General features: G+C 38.5%; 1 protein-coding gene across 2 annotated transcripts in view; it reads right to left on the bottom strand.

Moving 5' to 3' along the window:
- Positions 1-965: 965 nt before the first annotated feature.
- Positions 966-21213, bottom strand: part of LOC307159210 (uncharacterized protein) — a 40050-nt gene continuing 19802 nt past the window's right edge. The window contains exons 7-8 of one of the 2 annotated variants that reach the window (XR_013821340.1): positions 2246-2406; positions 966-2048 (exon numbers count right to left, since the gene is read on the bottom strand). Coding sequence is in view for 1 of the 2 variants with exons in the window: in XM_079872438.1 (XP_079728564.1) it covers positions 20482-20546; positions 20802-20898 (162 nt within the window). In the remaining variant the exon portion in view is untranslated. Of the gene's footprint in view, positions 2049-2245; positions 2407-19329; positions 20547-20801; positions 20899-21213 lie in introns of those variants that run through there. The other variant, XM_079872438.1, reaches the window with a different exon arrangement.

The raw sequence follows: 21213 nt of genomic DNA, 5'->3' as shown, positions 1-21213 counted from the left end.
ACAATGCATGTTTGAGGGGAAAATTGTCATCTTGCTAGTTCACTAATGTCTTCGCTGTTTAACACCCACTGCATGACCTATTAAAGGTAAAAGGATCTAGAGACTTAGAGAGTTTGTCGTTACACCCACGAAGACATTCACTGGTACTCTAATTCTCAAATATGGAGTGACTGTACGTTTGTAAATGTAATTTGTAATGGTGTCATTTCTCTTGAACAAATTGGCAATGAAAAATCTCAACTCAACAACCTCATCTGTGTTACACAACACTCTAAACCTCTGACGCTAAACCTCTTGCTAGAACTGACATTTCAAGCAAAAATGAACACTGACCATTTGCTACTGTTACCGTTTCTAATTCAGCTTTACAGCACATCCCATCAAAGACATCTCTAATGTATTATGAACAGGATCATTTTCAGTATGTGCAGATGAAGTGGTTAAAGATACTTTTCTGCCATTTTTCTTCTAAAGGGACTGTCCCCTGGTTTCACAGACAGGGCTTAACCTAGTCTCAGACTAAAATGCATGTTTGTGCTGAAAGCAACTTGCACTGACATATCTTAAAACATGTCAGAGCCATTGTTTTGTCTCAAGATTCACAGCAGCATGTTTTTTTGTTTTTTCCTTAGGCACGTTTATAAAATCTACTTAAATGCCCAAATTTGACTAATTGGACCTTTCCCGATCCCGTACCCCTCTCTCTCCCACCTCGCTTCCTGTCCACTCTATAACATCATATCACAATAAAGGCAAAAATCATCAAAAATAAATCTTAAAAAAAAAGAAGAAATTGGAGGAGAAGATCTGGTGGTGCTCTGGCGAAAAAAACCAAAATATACATGTAAATTTAACAACAGCTGGGCTGAAGAATTAAATTTCATATCTCAAAGCCATATCGACATTGCCCACGCCTAAAGAAATTAAAAGAAACACGTGCACACCTAACGTACAAGAGACTGAATGTGATTCATTTACATTTACATTTATTCATTTAGCAGACGCTTTTATCCAAAGCGACTTACAAATGAGAACAGTAGAAGCAGTGAAACTAACAGTAGGACAACAATATGCAAGTGCTATGACCCTTCTCAGTTTAATCTAACGCAGTACATGTTAATTTTTTTTTTTTTTTTAAATAATAGAATAGAATAGAATAGAATAGAATAGAATAGAATAGAATAGAATAGAATAGAAAAGAATAGAATAGAATAGAAGAGAAAGTGTTAGTATTACTGGATTAAGTGCTGTCGAAAAAGAAGCATCTTCAGCCGTTTCTTGAAAGTGGCTATGGACTCAGCAGCTCTGGTTGAGTAAGGCAGATCATTCCACCAGCAGGAAACTGTCATGGTAAAGGTCAGAGAAAGAGATTTTTGTGCCTCTTTGAGATGACACCACAAGACGTCGTTCGCTTGCAGAGCGCAAGTTCCTGGATGGCACATGAGTCTGAAGTAATGAGTTTAAGTAAAAGGGAGCAGAGCCAGTGGTTGTTCTGTAGGCATAAGTCAGTGACTTGAATTTGCATCCCTTTGATGCGAGCGGCAACTGGCAACCAGTGCAGTTTTGTGAGGAGAGGAATGACGTGTGCCTTCTTCGGCTTGTTAAAGACCACTCTAGCTGTAGCATTTTGGATCAGTTGTAGAGGTTTGACAGTGCAAGCTGGAAGACCTGCTAGAAGAGCATTACAATAATCCAGTCTGAATAGAACAAGTGCTTGGACAAGGAGTTGTGTAGCATGCTCTGATAGGAAGGGCATGATCCTCCTAATGTTGTACAAGGCAAATCTGCAGGACCGGGCAGTTCTAGCACTGTGGTCTGTGAAGTTCAATTGATCATCAATCACAACTCCAAGGTTCCTGGCTGACCTTGATGGGAGTTATGGATGACGAGCCTAGCTGAATGGTGAAGTTGTGATGAAGTGTTGGGTTGGCTGGGACCACAAGCAACTCTGTCTTCACAAGGTTTAGTTGAAGGTGGTGGTCCTTCATCCAACCAGAAATGTCTGTCAGGCAGGCTGAGATACGATCAGCTACCGTCGGATCGTCAGGCTGGAATGAGAGGTAGAGTTGTGTGTCATCAGCGTAGCAGTGATAGGAAAAACCATGTTTCTGAATCACAGATCCTAGTGATGATGTCATGTAGATGGAGAAGAGAAGTGGTCCAAGCACTGAGCCCTGAGGCACCCCAGTAACTCGATGTTGGGTCTTAGACACCTCACCTCTCCACGACACCCTAAAGGACCTACCTGAAGTAAGACTTGAACCATTGGAGTGCGGTTCAGGAGATGCCCTTCATCTTTAGGACTGACAGGAGGATCTGGTGGTTAACTGTGTCAAAGGCAGCAGACAGATCCAGCAGGATGAAAAGGCCGGATATTCTCACGACAAAGTTCTTTTCATTTTTTGCCTAGAAGTAAAAAGATGTTTGAAATACCTTTGCAGAAATATACTGTTAACGAACATTGCACCGCATCCTCTCAATGACAAAGTAAATTCAAAATAAAATTGACAGCGGCTAAAAAACAGCGGTTAAGAAAGCATCTGATCATAGCAATATGGATATGTTTGCACCAGCTGTTTGCCGACCATCATGTCGACAGATGAGGTAATTAAAATTAAACAGTTATGATAAAAGTTATCATTATTATTATAATTAAGTTATTATTATTATATCTGAGACTAGACTATATAGATCTGTCTATGTGAGGCTATAGTTTGAATTAATCCCTTTTTCTTTACATGACAGATTGACATTACAGTACAGAATTACTTTTCTGGCATTATCCTGAACATAAGCATTTATTTCATAGGCATTTACACATAGGACTGAAGAGAGGCTCTTGAGGGCCTGCACAAATGCCCATAGTGCTTCAAATTAGTCTAAATAGTCAACCTAAGATGTCGGGGAAGGTTTCATTGTTGTTGTTTTTTACTTTCGTTACAAGCTGTTCGCACAATTGCAATATAAAAATGATTAATACATGAAAATTCTTACATATACCCCTTTAAGAAATGATGCAATCACATGTTCATCAAAATGGAGGCAAAAACTTCTCAGTTGACTGAAAAGAGCAAAGCCTCATTTGAAAGCAATTAAATCTGATAACATTATTGTATGAGAACAGAACTGTTTCTAACGTTTCCACTACATATATTCACAGTGGTACTGTGAACCCTTTGGTTACCACAATATCACCACTATTATTATCTGAATCCATACGCAAATAATGTTAAATTGGTACCATTTATTGATCCTGAAGAAAATGTTGTACAGGTTAATTTGAAAATTCATGATTCAATCCACAGCATATGTTACAAGCAAGATCAATAAATTGAGAACAATATTTACAAAGCCTGCTTTATTTCTGTCTTCAGACCTCAGTCAGTGAATGTGAATGTTTGACCTTTAGGTCAGAACATTCTCTATTGAATCCTGCATCTTATATTTCATATAAGATAATCTTTATAACACTTTAATAGTCCTTATCTACCTTATCTTGCAGTTTCTAGGAAGCCTTGAAACTTAGGGGTGTTTTTTTTTTATCATTCTTGATTTCTGGGGGGGGGGAATGGCAAGACTGCAAACACGTCCATCTAACAGAACTAATAGAGATAGAAGAGAGAGCCAGAGACAGCAGAAGTGCTTTGTTAATTTGTAAAGGGGTCATGGCAGTGTGTGTTTAGGGAGAAATGTAAAAGGAGAACCTTTGACGTACCATTGTTTCTCTCATACACAAAAACCTGAGTATTTTTCTAGCATCCAAGTCTAGATAACCGAAAGCCAAATCTGCAACAAAACATCCTTTAGAGATACATAGACCGGGGCTAGTTGTCACAACAATGCTTGTTTTCTCTGGCAGTGGTTCTGTATGTTGATTCCATTTTAATACATTTTAAAATGTAATTTATTCCTGTGATCAAAGCTGAATTTTCAGCATCATTACTCCAGTCTTCAATGTCACATGATCCTTCAGAAGTCAGTCTAATATGCTGATCTGCTGCTCAAGAAACTTTTATTATTATTATCAATGTTGAAAACAGCTGCGCTATTTAATACCTTTGAGGAAACTGTGCAGCTTTTTTTCCCCATGATTTTTTACTGAATAGAAAGTTCAAGAAACGATTTATTTTAAATAGAAATCTTTTGTAACATAGCTAATACATGTCTTTACTGTCACTTTTGTTCAATTTAATGCATCCTTGCTGACTGAAAGTATGCTGGAAAAAAAAGACCCCAAACTTTTGAACAGTAGTGTATGTAAATAAAGTATGGCTTATTAAAACCACACAGATCTATCTCATACACAGAAACTTCAGTACTTCAAAAGCTGATTGTTCCTTTAAAGATTTCAGCACATTCTTTTGAAATTTCATCATCTATTTGAAATTTCATCATCTTGCAGTCTCCAAATACCCTCAAATGACTGAGTTTGACTAACAGCAGGTGAACGATCTGATTCTGAAGACAATTTGAAAATAATTCTCCTCATCAAAAAGCAATGAATTTCCATTTAATGATAACTTCACGAAGAGAGGAGCTGTCTCAATGTAACAGTGTTAAAAAGAAGTGTTACTATAAATGTTATGTCTTTCACCAAAATTACTGTTTTGTAATAATTAAATTAAGTAATAATAAGTAAATAATCTATTTAATAATTGTTTGGTGACCCCTTGTGGTGACATAAGTAATTAGTATGTCATTTGCCCTTTCACCTGTGAAAACTTTGTGTACTGTGGAACATCTCTTGTACTGTGGTACTTTGCGAAACAAGTGGAACCTTTGGTGAACTATGGACTCAATTCGCCATTTTATATTTTTGTAATCGAATTACATCCGTTTGTGCAAGTTTATTTTTCGTTTTGTGTACTTGCAATTAAAAAAATAAAAACTTTTATTTCTTTCCCCCTACCATCCACGTTGAATTAATGGCTGAGAAATTTCCTTCAGATTATGACGCTATTAGCCTATTTGTCCCTAGAGGGAGGGGTGTTTTACTTTCTGGGATGAAAAATGGTGTCATGACTCGCAATGAGTCATTTTGTGGAGGGGTTGGCAATCTCCAGTTTATGTGTGATAGTGAAAGGGGTACAGGACGTGGACATACTACAACAAATCCGACAACGAGACAATCTTTGGGGGATGGGCCTTTTGTTTCCACTCCAAGAGCTGATAATCCTGACCATGCATTGCAACAATTGACAGATATGATGCGTAGACTTGGAACCCAAATAGGTGATTCGATCATGGCGAGACTCGCTGAAACAGGAGTTGTAAATGCAAATTGTAACTCACAAGTTAGCAGAGAAACAGGCTCCGATAACGTCAGTCAAAATATGCCTCAAGTCACAGTTCATGTTAAAACAGACAGAGAACCAGTGACATTTAAAGGTGACAGCTCTGATAAATACTCTGTCTGTGTTTGGATTGAATTGACAAAATCTCAGCTAAACAAACAGAAGTGTCCAGTCTCCGACCAAGCTGACGAGATACTGTCGAGATTAATGGGCAAGGCAAGGGACATTGTTAAAATTGGGTTGAGGAGTGGTGTTTCTCCGGATGTAGTGCATAACCCTGACATAATCTATTCCATACTGCTCAAGTACTTCAGCGACGCTTCTTCTTGTTTGCTTCTGGCTGATTTTTATTCAACATGTCCAGAGCCAAAAGAAAATCCAGTGGATTACTGGATCAGACTTAACAAAGCAGCTGATTTAGCTGAGGAAGGGTTGCTCAGACAGGGTAGAGTTATAGATATTATTAGCATGGAAGTGGCATGTATGTTTGTGAAACACTGCCCTGACCCTGAGTTATCATGCCGCTTTAAATGCAAGCCAGTTGATGATTGGAATGCAAGAGACATTCAGTGGCGGCTGGATGATTACCAGAGAGAGAAAAAGAGCACCATTGAGACAGAGTAGTCTTCATCTCCGTAACTTTGCTGCTGTCGTTCAGTGCGATGACCAATCATTGAACATTATCTATTGAATGAACAGACAAGCTGTTCCAATGTTTCCCTATCTGCAGACATTAAGCTCATTGTACTGACCCGGCACACTTCCATGGCACAAAGTGTGCCAAAGCCAGATGGGGAGATCTTCAGCCGCATGATGAGTATGCTGGAACAAGTGCTAGAGAAGGTGGCGCAAAATAGCAATGTTCATCCCTTGCACAGTGCTGATTTTAGACAAGGTGATAGAGTGAGAATGTGATGTCTGTAAAGCGCGAACACATTCCACCAAAACTCAAAACTCAAGACTGTGTTTCTCTTGTTTTTCCTCAGGGCACTCACACAATGCATGTCCACACAGAGTGTCTGCTCAGCGCAGTCAGACTGGGGGAAACTAATGGACCCGTATATGGTGGGGGGGTGTACAGGTCTAAGCGATAACTCCCATATGGCTGATGTTGACGTTGAATTTGCATTTACTTTGGTCAAAGACTTTTGTGATTCGACTGAAAATGTCATTGTGCAGAACACCAACACAATATGCAGAAGCGATAGTTTTTTTTACACACCAGTCATCGTGGGGAACAAGTTAACTCTTGGTGGCATGCTCGATAGCGGGTCAATGGCTTGCACAATGAGTGAAATGGCTGAGGCTCAAAAAGAGAATGAATTCAATTTTGATGTAGTTCTAATAGGCTGTGGCGGTAGTCGAGCCAAGCCTAAATCTGCTTGTGATGTTGAAATGGAAGTGTACGGCTGTAAGATCATTGTGCCTACCCTGGTTGTTCAAAGCCAACTGGATGAACTTTTAATCAGAACAAGCGTAATCAAACATGTGATCCATCAGTCTAAACGTTGTGCTGCATACTGGATAACATTGTCTTATCCATGTCTGAATGCCGATTTAGAATCTGAACAGTTTCTTTCCATGTTGGCAGGGGTGGAACGTTGGAAGGGTGGGGAAATCCCAGACAAGATTGGTACAGTCAGATGTACTTCAGCAGTGTGTCTGGAACCCGGCCGTGAATACCTGTTGTGGGGAAAGTTGGATAAGTCTTGTGCCATTTCCACAGGTAGTGCTGTGATAACTGAACCTACTACTTCCAGATCAGCTCCCAGACACGTGTTAGTGGCTAGACTTGTCACGCCTTTGTAGGGTGACGGGTGGGTACCACTGAAGCTCATTAACATGTCTCATCAGCAAATTTTGTTGAGACGTAATGCAAAGATCGCTGATGTGTGGCACTTGAAGATATGGAAGATGTTGTACCTACTGGCAAATATGTTTCTCTGTTGAGCTGTTCTCAGGTGGCTGACTCCACATCAAGCCAGGGTAGAGGGGAGAATGAGTTAAATGAGCAGCTGCTATGTGTTGGTCTGGGTGGGCTGGACATCGACTCATGTGAGGTTTCTGAAGGTTGTTGGAAACAACTTCTGGACCTCATTTTGCGGTATGAGGATATTTTCTCCCTCCATCACCTTGATTGTGGTAAGGCTGAGGGATTCATGCACAGAATTCACCTCACTGATGCCAGACCTTTTCGCTTGCCATACTGGAGAGTGCCCCTGAGTCAGTATCAGGTTCTTCGCAAAGTACTTAATGAGATGGAGGAGAGAGAGATAATTTGTAAGTCTACCAGCGAATTTGCCTCTCCACTGGTGCTGGTTTGGAAAAAGAACGGGGACCTACGTATCTGCACTGATTTGTGGTGGCTGAATAGAAGAACGTCCAAAGATACATATCCACTTCCCCACCAGGCTGATTGCTTGGCTGCACTAGGTGGTAATTGTTTGTTCAGCACCATGGATCTCACATCGGGGTTTTACAATATGCACTTTGCGGCTTTCACAACCCTGATGGGGCTATACGAATATAACCGCCTTCCACAGGGTTTATGTAATAGAATGATGACAGCAATTTTTGGTGATCAGAACTTCTTAAGTCTTCTCTGTTATCTTGACGATCTTCTCGTTTTCGCCCCTGATGAGTAGATTGCTTTGGAGCGACTGGAAATGGTCTTTAGCAGATTGCGTGGGCACAGCTTGAAGCTGCCACCAAAGAAATGTTATTTTCTCAGAAAGTCAGTAAAGTTTCTCGGGCACATAGTTGATGAGATGGGTGTCTCTACTGACCCTTGTAAAGTTGAGAGTATTGCAAGAATGACTTGCACTGATCTGATGGAACAGGATGGTGTGACTCCTAGTCAAAAACATATAAGGTAATTTCTTGGCATGGTAAATTATTACCAACATTTCATACCCAAATACTCATCCATTGCTAGACCTCTCTTTGAATGCTTACAGGGCAGACGAGAAAGTCTAAGGGTGGCTGGAGGTTGAAGAGATCTTCACAGCGCCATAAGCTATAAGAGTCGTGAGCACTGGACTGATGACCATGTCAGCGGCTTTGAGATGTTGAAGCCCCTGCTTAATAGTATGGTTCTGGCACATCCAAACTTTGATCAGTTTTGTGTTTTCCACTGATGCTTCATTGGATGGCATTGGGACTGTTATTTCTCAAGTATAAGAAGGCGACACTATTGCTAGGCCAATCGCATTCGCTAGTAAATCGCTGTCTCTGTCTCAGAGGAACTATCTTGCTCATAGATTAGAGTTTCTGGCCTTAAAATGGGCAGTGTGTGACAAGTTTAGCCATTGGCTAAGAGGTAACAAATTCACTGTCTGCACTGATAATAATCCGCTGACCCATATTATGACTAAACCGAAATTGGATTGTTGTGAGCAGCGATGGGTGGCGAAGTTAGCCAGCTATGATTTCGACATCAAATATGTCCCGGGCTCTTTTCACAGGAGCATCTCTGGTTCCTTAAGAAATAAAATGTGAAAAAGTGTGTGTGTGATAATGTTACTCAAATATTATCTCTGTGATCTTACGTTCTCTTTCTTTAAAACATAATGTGATTAATCAGCGAAACATGAATCAGATCTAAATGAGTGGGCGTCACTGTGTATTAACAGAGCCGAATAAAACTGTGTGGAATTGCTTGAAGCATTGGAACGTGCAGTTGCTGTTCTTTAAGGTGTACGTGTGAAAACCTGGAAATGTGCTGAAGGCTCTAGAGAGTCATTGATTTTGCTAATATCAGGACATGGATGTTCAAAGGTGTTTGTTAGGGAAATTGGCATTCAAAGTCCACTTTGGTCACTTAAGCACACATAAAATGTATGAATGTCATTGCATTAGATAACAAAATACCAAACCAAGTGGCATATCCACTTCCGTTCAAAAGTGAGGTCAGAGAAATGTTTTTCGAAAATAAATCAATAATTCTATTCGGCAAGGATGCATTCAATTGACCAAAATTGACAGTAAAAGACATTTATAATGTTAACTTTCTAAAAAAAATGTATCATGGTTTCCACAAAGATATTAAGCAGCACAACTGTTTTCAAAATTGATAATAATAAGAAATGTTTAATGAGCAGCAAATCATCATATTAGAATGATTTCTAAAGGAGCATGTGACACTGAAGACTGGAGTAATGATGCTGACAATTCAGCTTTGACATCACAGGAATAAATTAGAAAGATAAAAATATGTTTAAATAGAAAACAATTGTTTTATATCAAAATATTTCACAATACGTTTACTGAATTTTTAATACAATAAATGCAGCCTTGGTGAGCAATAGGCTTCTTACATAAACAATATATTTAAAAAAAAACTTTTGTAAAAGAAAGATAAACGCATACTTTTCAAGCAAAACATTTAACAAAAAATTACTTTTTTAGGATTTTCATGGTAAAACAGTAGATATACTTTTCAAAGTGTTATCCTTGTAACAAAAAAGGAGAAATTTGGAGAAAGATTTTTATTCAATTACATGAGGCATTCAAGCTTCAAAAAAAGACAAAAGAAGCTTAAAATATTGTATAAGTAAATTTGGCTTGTGCGCAATATGTAAAGCCTATTTAAGCCATAGTATAGCTTTGTATGACAAACAGACTAAAAAGTAAGTAGAAACATTCTTCAAAATTTCTCCTTTTGGTATAAAAGAAAGTCATCCAGGTTTGCAACGACATCAGGGAGAGTAAATGTTGACCGATTTTTTTTTTGTTTTGGGGTGAACTATCCCTTCATGAACTACAGGACAAAAACACAAGCGTCATGAATGTCAGAACTTCTTTTCAGCGCAGTGCAAAACACCCTTCGTAACCTTCATTTTCCATCTGCAATCAATAGCTTATAGACAGACGGAACAGCTCAACTGTAGTTAATTTGGGAACTGTACCTGTGGATCCTGCATTTGATCGTCTATCTATAGACCACAGCTCGATATTGCCACGCTATTTCATAATCCTATAACGCTGTAATGAGGAGATATCAAATATAGACTGCGATTGTCAGCCTTGCTCTCTAGCGTGACTGGTAATCAGCTCCTCCTCTTTTTTTTTTTTTCTTTAAGCAGCAGAGATTCCTAATGCATCAACCTTGATCCCTCATTAAGAGAGTGTCTTTATCCTATCCGGAACACAGCTGGAATATAAAGAGACTTCAGACAGCAATGAACACTTCATTCAATCCCAAACCGCCTGCTAAACCCTTCAAAATGATCTGCTGGGCGGCATGGAGAGGCTAGATAGATTTATCAAACAGGTTGTCGTAAAGGCGGCATTGGGGTGTCACAAAATCCCACCTGTCCAGGTGTAGTCAGATCTGTTATCTCTAAAATGCCCTGATACAACACTGCATCTCTGCTAAGCCCATCAAAACCAGTAGCTGTATTTATAACCCAATGGCAACAGATGCTGCGAAGGGAGAGGGGAGAGGGGTAGATGCTGCGGCACGATGCCAACAAAGACATTAGTTTGGGCATCGCCAGGTGAAACGGGCTGAATGACACACGGCATTTTGACCCGTCGCTAACGAGACACTTCACAGGCCAGCTGAAGTGTCACTCCTAATGAGAGTCGTGTCGGGAGGATGTGGCGACGTACCCAACAGGTGCTGCACGTGCTCATTAACAGCTGTTCACATGCTCCATGTGCCGCTGATGCCCAGTGACTTTGAGAAAGAGAGAGTTTGGATAGGAGGATGAGAGTAAGACAGAGATACTGCATAGGCATTGAGGCCAGACTAATTATGGAAATTAAAATGGTTATTAAAATAGAGGGTATGCATTGACGTCACTATCCCGGAACACGGGCGTGTTCGGCCAGATTGAGTGGCAGAAGAGCTGCTGCACGACTGGATTTAATAGGGGAAACTGCGAAAACAGCAGTAAAACGAACAATTATCAGTTTAAACTAAAGGTTGGACTCAATATAGCGTTCCTTACAACTTACCAAAAATCCAGTGATCCATGGATATAGACATGCAGCCAGGAATCGTGTTTGCTGACAATTTTATGTGCTTTCTCCACCGGGGAAACACATAAAGAAAATTTGCCTGTGAACGCTTAATATAAATAATACAGGTAGGTCTAAATCATCCAATTATGCAGAATATACGATGGTAAATATTTAATTGATGATTTGCCAATACAATATATATATAATCCCAAATTTCAACATATTGACACAAAATGATAACTGCAAATCCACCTTTCGCTGCCTGGAGTCAGCGAATATACCTCAGATTTCTTGTCAAATCTAGTTGTACAGTCAATGGCAAAGCTCTTTCCCGTTTTAGATGCGTTTTGTGTGTTTTTCATTCACGCTGAAAACAAATGCTGTCGCTCAGTCTTTTTGCCACTTAGTGGGCGTAACCGCAGTCACTCCGGCTGATGGTGACGTCACGCACATACCCTCTATTGTTATAGTTATGATGTCACAACCATAAGTAAGAATGGAAATAGCAAGAAATGTAACAATTGCGATTATGTTTAATTCCGAAGTGCAGTTAAGAAAGCATCTGATAGTGATGTGGATATGTTTGCACCAGATCTGCAATTCACCGGCATCATTAAAAATTACACTTTTATAGTTTGATTCTAAAGTATGTTTGAAATTATAGACTATTTAGATATAGTTTACAGAATAGCTCTTTCACCATTACCCTGAACCTTGTATAAACATAAGTTTCATGTGTCATTAGAGTAGAAAATGGTCATGCAAAACAAAAACATAAATGGTTTTTGTGCAAGAAAATTTGACTAACATTATAAGTGGACTTCAGTGGGGGTAAAATTTCTAAGAATGCAGAATATGATTAATTGATATGCCATTAATTGAAGGTACAGAGTGCTGTAGTGACAATTTTTAAATTGAAGCTCATATTGTCTCTCTCTCTCTCTCTCTAGCTTATTTCCATCTAGATTTGGGCTTTGTTTCTCCTTGGTTCACTGATGCATCATTATTTGTACCCTTTTATTTGTATTATATAGTCCAGGTCTCTCTGTACCTTCAATTAAGGTACTACGCGTGTCATTGGCTTTAAAGCCATAGTGTTCATTATGTTTCACTAAAGCAATTCACCATCTGGATCACACCATGCACCGCCAATGCATGCTCAGGCTCTTTTGAAGAACACAACCATGATTTGAATGTCTCATATGCAGTATCAGTCTCCTTCCAAAAAGTTTACAATCACATCAGTTGTGCCCACAAGGAACCACTTCTATAAAAGTTCTGAATTCAATTATATTTAAAGCACAAGTCATAGCCACATTGCAGTGGGGATTCAGGAAAATGTGATTTGAATAGCAATATTTCTGAAGTCAACCCTGCAAAATCCACCCAGCAAATCACTTTGACAGCCTGCACTGATGTAGCACCGAGACAATTTAGCCACTGTCACCTTTAATGTGGTCCAGGGCTTCTGAGAACATTGTTTGGGACAGTCAGAACTAGGGGAGGGCGACATGACCATAATCTTATATCACGATATGAGTCATTTTATTTCACGATAACGATATAGTTATTTTTGCTATAACAAACTTGTACTAAAAACAAGTAAACAGTGATAAAGGAAATACAATGAAACAAGCATCTAAACTACAATAGAACAAAGACACAAATGAAATGGACCTACCTGAAAAACTTCAAGCACTAGAAATAAGAAATACTTTAAATATATTGAATCAAGTAATCAAATGTACACATATTCTTGTATTAAAGGTACAAAAGTAATTCAGTCGAGCAGTGAGATATTTTCTGTTTTGTTGTTTGATTAACATTAATGACAGACGACAGCAGGTAAATTAGGCTGTTGTCACTTTAAGACCAAATGCATGGATCCAATATCGTGCGTTTTTTACTCGCAAAGACGGTCATTTTGACACATAAGTATGTGTTTTTAATGTTCAAGCCCAAAAAAGAACTCAGTTCAAGTTCTCACGCACTTTATGAGCAGCTTTAGTGTGCGCGTCTCTCAGACAGTGCTCAGAAACCATCTCTCAGATAACGCGTGCATATAGCGAAATGCTGTCTTTCTCTGCTTAGTGCTTACTGCGCTCAATGCTTAAAAACGCATTCAAATGAAGCTTTCAGGACGGTACAGCACAGCAACGTCATGCAAGTGTGCCCGCAATACAGACGGTAGTCTATACCTACTGACAAATTTTACCGGTTAATAGTGTCTACTGGTAAATCGCCCACCTCTTGTCAGAACTGAGTGGTTCTGGAGAGGGTGAAGAATCGCTTCAGATCTCACTGAAGAATCTCATGACTTACTGAAGAACTGCACCCTAGCATCTAGGGCTGCAACAAACGATTATTTTGATAATCGATTAATCTAACGATTATTAGAACGATTAATCGACTAATCATCGATTATTTTGCCGACTAATCAGTAAGATTGGAACGATTATTCAGCTTTTCAATTAGTTAAAACACTGAGTTATACATATTCTAACTATAATATATAAAAAAAGAAAATCACTTCAGCTTTTGAAATGTTTTTTTTAATGATCTTTGAGTCAACTAAACAGGTCATTCTCTTTAAGTTTCCAGATTTCTGTCCAACTCAAATCACACACAAATGCTCTAAGCATTGGTTAAATATTCTGTTCTCTTTCAATAGAAAAAAATAAACAAAAAAATAATCAGCTGCATTACAGACAAACTTAAACTGCAAACAATTATTATAAGAATAAAATAAAATAAAAAAATTGACATGACAATTGAGCTGACAGAGACACTCTCATTCACCTTTTAATTTACAGTATAACAAATTAACTGACATGATATTCTTCATAACATCTCATTTTGTAAGTCTTCATGAATATGGAACAAAATACAGGCAAAGTGATAAGACTGTAATACCTAATAATAAAAACAGCCCTGACTACTAAGCTCGATCAAGCTTTATTCTATGCTAAAATAAATCATCACATTACTGTAATTATATTATTATTGTTGTTAATATTATTGCTATTATTAGTAGTATTGCATTCTCTAATAAAGAGATTTACTGCTAGTTATTTAGCTCCAGCTGGAGAACATTCACCTCTAACTGGCTCGTCTTGTGCCGGGGTGTTTCCTCTTTAAGTGCTTTAACATGCATGTTGTGCTCCCGTGAAAAGCAAGTTCCGCCTTGCATGTATTGCACATGACAGCATTCTTGGTTTGAAGTTTTGTGAAACTTTCACACACCTTGCTAGTTCGGATTCGTTTGCACTCCGTCATAATTCGCGCTGTGTTTTCTTCTACCGCAATAGCATTTGTAACGGCTGCATTACACTCTAGCGCTACAGCGTCGTAGCGGTCAAATCGCGATATTGCAGGCCCTTACATTAGGTCACGTGAGATCAAACGACTACTCGACAACAAAGATATTTGTCGACAATTTTTTATTGTCGACGTTGTCGACAATGTCGACTAATCGTTTCAGCCCTACTAGCATCTCTCAAGGGCGTATGGACAGTTTGGGCAGAATTTGCAAAACACGAGAGAGACCTCCATTAACCCTCAGAATGCCTTGTAAAATATTAAAGTCTCTGAGGAAATCACTTCTCGTTTTATTTCTGACTTATTTCATTTCTTTCCAGACATTGACAGAAATCCACCAGCTATAATTTATTAATCATTCTCTGTCATTTTCTTTTTCTTTTACTGAGAACATTACTAAATGTGAAATAGACAAAACTTTATATTGATGCCATCTGATGCCAGCCAATTCTATCTTGCTACAATTTACTGCAGTTGATATTATAAGCATTAGATCTTCAAAGTATATTTAAAATTGTTTATAAAACTATGTACACATTATTAAATTTTATAATGTTACAAAAGGTTATAATGGTATAAAAATATGTTGAAAATAGAAGTTATTTTAAATTGCAATAATATTTTATAATATTAAAATGATATTATTACATTCAATTTCCAAATAAATGCAGTCTTGGTGAGCATAAGAGATTTCCTTTTTATTGTTTTACTTTTGAAAAAAGGAAAAAAAGAATATCTTAAGTTCCCTATTACACCGGGCTTAAGCTGTGATCACACAAGGCTTTGAGCATGCAAAATTACTTCAGACTGCAAAACTTCAAAGCATTACAGACTTCCGGTTCCCCGTGTCAACATGCGTTTGAAATGAAAATGAATGAGTGAGAGTGAATGTGAAGTGTGACCACGGCTTGGCCTCTAGTCTCGACACCAGAAACCTGCCACGCATCAATCACTCCAATCACATTCTGCCTTTCACAGGTTGCCAACAATGCCTTCCAATTAACATCCATATTAAAAACGTGATATCCCAAACTAACAGTGTTCATTTGCATATAACATTTATGAACGCAAATAGTTCAGCAAATCCGTATCAGCGAGGCCCACCGAATACGTGATGCTCCAGCAGATCTCGCGCTGTTCTCAAATTAGGATTCTGTGAGTGTTCCTCCTGCAGATTTCATCTTTACCTAATGTTTAATGGCCAGAAACTGCACCGACCTGATGTTTATTTTATTTTATCCGTAAAATTGTGCCGCAGTGTCTGTCACATTGAAGGATCCTATTCATTTCAATTTTCCGCCTTCAAATATTTTGACACGATGGGAATGCGTGGTTTATTTATTTATTAGGCCAATAGCAATCCATTTGCAAACACAAATACAGCAATCTTCCATGCACGCACATTTTAGTAGGATGCAATGAATGTTTCATCACTTATAATACCTGTCATTTCATGGGATAAAAGGCCTTTGAATGGCAAGTGTAATTTAATCTGTAGGCCTAAATAAATTATCCTTCTGGGTTTCTGTTCTACACAATATTCCTGTCAATCAACGACTTGAATATCAACGTTCAATTCACCTTGAGGGTGTTTAAACCGAACTGTTATCTTCTGAGTGAGCATATTGGCTCGTTTTGTTTTCATTCGCATATTTCGCAAATGTGTGTCTCTCTGTGTGCCGTTTACGAGGAGCTCCCCTGTTAGTCATTTGAGTGTGATTTCTGCGGGTGTGTGTGTTTGTTGTTTGTTAGTTCTCCTGTCAGGCAGCTCTCCCAGGGCTTGAGTGGAAAATCCCTGCAACGGAGCTGCTGTTCCATTAACATTCTCCACCACAAGCAGTGTAAGCCTTCACACGCTGCCGCAGCAGAAGAACTTCTTTATCGCTCTCGCTGTTTCTCTCCCTTTCCCCCCACCACGTCTTTCTCTATCACATTGTCCACATTCGTATTGTACTTTCTATCTCTCTGACCCTCTCCTCCTTTCTCGCTGTCTGAAGCTTTGTTCATCGTCCTGTGGATTTTCCCCGTTTGACCGTTCTGCCAGGGGCGAGATTAATTCACCTCAATCTGACATCAAGAAATGAGGTGTGATCCCTGCACTGCTACACGTATGCACTAATAAAGTGGCTTAAAAGGTCATATCGTACAATTCTTTCTTTTTTTTCACTTTTTAAAGGGAGATCACCTATAATAGAAAATTCTGTCATCATTTACCCTCATGTTGTTCCAAACCCACCAACCTCATGTTGTTCCTCTTTCTTTTGTGGAAAACAAATAGTGAATTATTGAAGAATGTAGCCTATATAATATAATTGGGACTTTTAATGTAAAAAAAAAAGACATTTGGTCACAAGAAATGGTCAAAATAAACTGATGTCCACTCATTATTTTTTCCAGCTGAATACTGTTTCACTAGAAAATATCACATTACTTTTGCAAAGTGCTGGTTGATTTTTAGTCAGCAGAACTGAAGTAAAAATGTGCAAAATTGATATTCCAATATCTAGTCTTATGCATAATATCCATCAATTATAAAATCCCATGCTAACTCTTTAAACTGCATCCTAAAGGAGTCTGCTTTGATCATTCCTCCGTTGGGAAATACACTTCGGTCTGCCACAGCCTAAGCTCAAGCGAAGCAAAGCCAAAGCAAACTATTTACCACAGGATACCATCTAATAATTTCCTGTGATGGGAATTTTGATATATGTGGCTCTAGAGGATATACGTGCTCTGAATATCTGAAGAATAGTGAAGTGCACCAAAGCGTCAAAAACTCGTCGTGTGTGATACTCAGCTAATAGACTACAGGCAAAAGCATGCCAAACTAAATATTTCAAGAATTTTTAAAAATATATTTCAGGCTAATTTTCTTCTTCAACATCCTCAATAACACTGATATTATTAAAAATCACAAAAAGATTATTTTATTTTTGTATGCATACTCATATTCACTCACCCGGCCACTTTATTAGCTACACCTTGCTAACACTGGGTTTGACCCCCTTTTGCCTTCAGAACTGTCTTAATTCCTCATGGCATAAATCCAAGGCTCTGGAAACATTCCAGAGATTATGGTTCATATTGTCATGATAGCATCACCCAGTTGCTGCAGATTTATCAGCTGCACATCCATGATGCGAATCTCCCAGTTCACCACATCCCAGAGGTGCTCTATTGAATTGAGATCTGGTGACTGTGGAGGCCATTGAAGACACCAGTTTGAGATGATTTGAGCTTTGTGACACGCCGCATTATTCTGCTGGAAGTAGTCATCAGAAGATGGGTTCACTGCGGTCATAAAGGGATGGACTTGATCAGCAACAATACTTAGGCTGCGGTGTTTAAACGATGCTCAATTGGTACTAAGAGGCCAAAAGTATGCAGAGAAAATATCCCACATTCCATTACACCACCAGCACCCTGAACCGTTTATACAAGACAGGATGAATACACGCTTTTATGTTGTTTACGCCAAATTCTGACCCTTACATCTGAATGTTGCAGTTGCAGCAGTAAATGAGACTGTTGCCTTTTTATCAGCTCAAACCAGTCTGGTCATTCTCCTCTGACATCTGGCATCAACGAGGCACTTTCGCCCACAGAACTGCCGCTCACTGGATATTTTCTCTTTTTCAGATTATTCTCTGTAAACCCTAGACATGGTTGTGCGTGAAAATCCCAGTAAATACTCATACCAGCCCATTTGGCACCATCAACCATGCCACGTTCAAAGTCACTTTAAATCCCCTTTCTTCCCAATTCTGAAACTCAGTTTGAACTTCAGCAGATCATCTTGACTATGGCTGCATGCCTAAGCGCATTGAGTTGCTGCCATGTGATTGGCTGATTAGATATTTGCATTAACGAGCAGTTGAACAGTTTAACCTTATAAAGTGGCCAGATTAAGACTGCACTTAAAATGAGTCTTCTTAGACTTGTTCACTTTATCAAACAAATATTTTTTCTCACTTTCCACTAAAGTTTTTTAAATAAGTTTTAAAATATATTAAATGATTCAACTTCTTGATTTATGACACAAAGCATGGACATTAACAGTGTATTTTCTTAAATTAACATGTTTTTGGAGCAACATCATAATATCTGCTTCTGAAAAAAGTTTTTTTTTTTTACCGACTATTTAAAAACATGTAAATGAGAAGAAGAATCTTAACCACTTATCACTCTATTCACCTGTAGCGTCTAACCAACTGTTTAATATGCACCATACAATCAGCGCTTGTTTGTGAAAGAAAACCTAGAGCTGTTTTCTTCAAATGTTTATTTACATTTAAAAGACACAATTTAAAAATCCAAATGATAAAATAGCCAATTATTAAAGGGGTCATATAATGGTACATGCACTTTTACAAGTTGATTGTACTGAAATGTGTGTTGGCAGTGCCTGTACACAACCATCATAAAATGATAAAAATCCATCCAGTGTTTTTTTTTTAATCTCCTTATATGTTTGACCCCCTCTGAAATCAAGCCGTTCGATTTTGTGACGTCACAAAATCGACGCCCCTCCCACGATTGGTGATTGACAGCAGCGTTTCAACACAGACCCTCTAGATTTTGTTTTTCATTTAAAAACAATAATAAATAAACATTAAAAAAAATTATGAAACACTCATTTGGATTTGCCACATGGATATACACAGACAGAGAGAGATGTATTGCTTTTCTTGTTTGTTTCATTCCCATTATGTTTCTCTAGGAAAAAGAGGTTTGATTTTACACGGCTGACCTTTATAGAGATGACATAGTTTTGCTGCATTGTGCACCGCAATGTATTTATGTTTATACATCCGCAGGAGGAAGCGAGAGCGAATGCTACACAAAGAGAGAGAGAGAGAAAGCACATTATGACATGCAATACCTAAACAGTGAATGATGCACTTTGTAGGAGAACAGTAATAGATCAGTGCGACCCGCACACCACAGGCAGGGATATCCTCATGATGTGCTTCACAATCCACATCTCAGTCAATAACATCCTCTGACAAAACCCATCACAACAACCCCACTACCTGCTTGCTGCAAGTCAAACAGACAAGATGACATTTTGGATGTCATAACTCACGATTCAAACCTGTTTACAGGCTCTATCCTTGGCACGACTCAATTCTGACCCCTTTCCTGACCCAGAAAACCATCAACCAAAATCACTTCCTGACTGTCCCTCAAAAAATGCTCATTACCTGCATGCGGGATACAAGCGCGACAGCATGACATCACACATGAGAGGTCATCATCAGCTTTAAGAGCGCTTGAGAGGAGCCGGGTGATAAATAAAGAACTCGGATGTGCCGCTCACATGGACTTCATTACATTCCTGGGTGTGGGTGGGATGCATCAGGTCTCTTGCTGATGGATCAGTGAGGTTAATGCAGTTCAGGCAGAGGCAAACAGGTAGAGATCGACTCGGATGTAGGGCTTCAGCTCACCCACGTTACATTATGCAGATAGATATAATTTGACATTAAGTGGCAATTAACCCCTCTTCGCAAATTCTGAACTACTACAAACACAGGTTTGGGTAAGTGTCCGGTCCAGCTTACATAATATACCATCACAACCATTAAGGCCCACTTGGTTTTGTGGCTTCGGCAACACAGTGTAATCATATACTTGGTAACCTGCATAATATTATGTTCAAAACAGCAGTTATCTCTTTGATTGCAGTTCAAGAATTAGTCGCCCTTTCTGTTCTGATGGATTAAAGTTTAACTTCCATTTTGGCAATACTTTTTGGTAATAACATTTGAAACTCACAATTACTCTTTACCTTGTGAGAGGGATAGTTCGCCCAAAAATTTTAATTTTGCCATCATTTACTCACCCTCACGTTGTTCCAAACCTATGAATTTATTTTTCCATGATGTCTTTACATCTTTCATTATGTGTGTATTCTGAGTGGCAGTTTCTCTCTGCAGATGACGAGGTTATGATACGTGCCAGCATCTGAAATACATAATTGAGTTTAGAGTTACATTGTGTCTCTTACATTTGATTATGTAAACAATTATGCCAAATTTAGCAAAAATTTACAGTATGAGCCCTTTACCGTATTAAAAGGAAAACTGATAAAGTCATGAGATTGCTGTCAGATGTTTTTTGTGACTGGGTGTGTTTAGGCATATAATTAAATATTAAGTAATAATTAAAAAAATAAAAATAATCAAACTAAATGGATTATAAATTCCATATCTCTGTTACTTATGTTGTGGAGAAGAGAAGATGAGTTGCCAGAAGAGAAGATGAGTATCCTTGTGTATCCTGAACAGAGCTGCTCACACTCACATGTTATGTTAAACTAAAATAGAAAAAGACATGATTGGTAGGAAACCCGTTACAATTTTTAAAGTTATAATTTATAGACATTTTAAGAAAGAAATCATTTACCTGTTGAGTGTATGTTGACAGTCTGTGTAGTTAGCTGAGCTCCAGAAAATCAGTAATGAGGAGTGGCTTTGACAGTTACAGATTTGAAAACCAAAAAAGGCGGGAATAAAGAACCCTAAACTCTAAGACAAAGAACCATTTCAGCATATAAAGGGTTCTTCAGGACGATACGGTTCTGAATAGAACTGTTACTACATGTAAAGAACCTTTAAAGAGCCTTCTTTTT

The sequence above is a fragment of the Squalius cephalus genome (genome assembly GCF_949319135.1).
Source record: "Squalius cephalus genome assembly, chromosome: 5".
Classification (NCBI taxonomy): domain Eukaryota; kingdom Metazoa; phylum Chordata; class Actinopteri; order Cypriniformes; family Leuciscidae; genus Squalius; species Squalius cephalus.
This window is presented reverse-complemented; position numbering and strand designations above follow the sequence as displayed.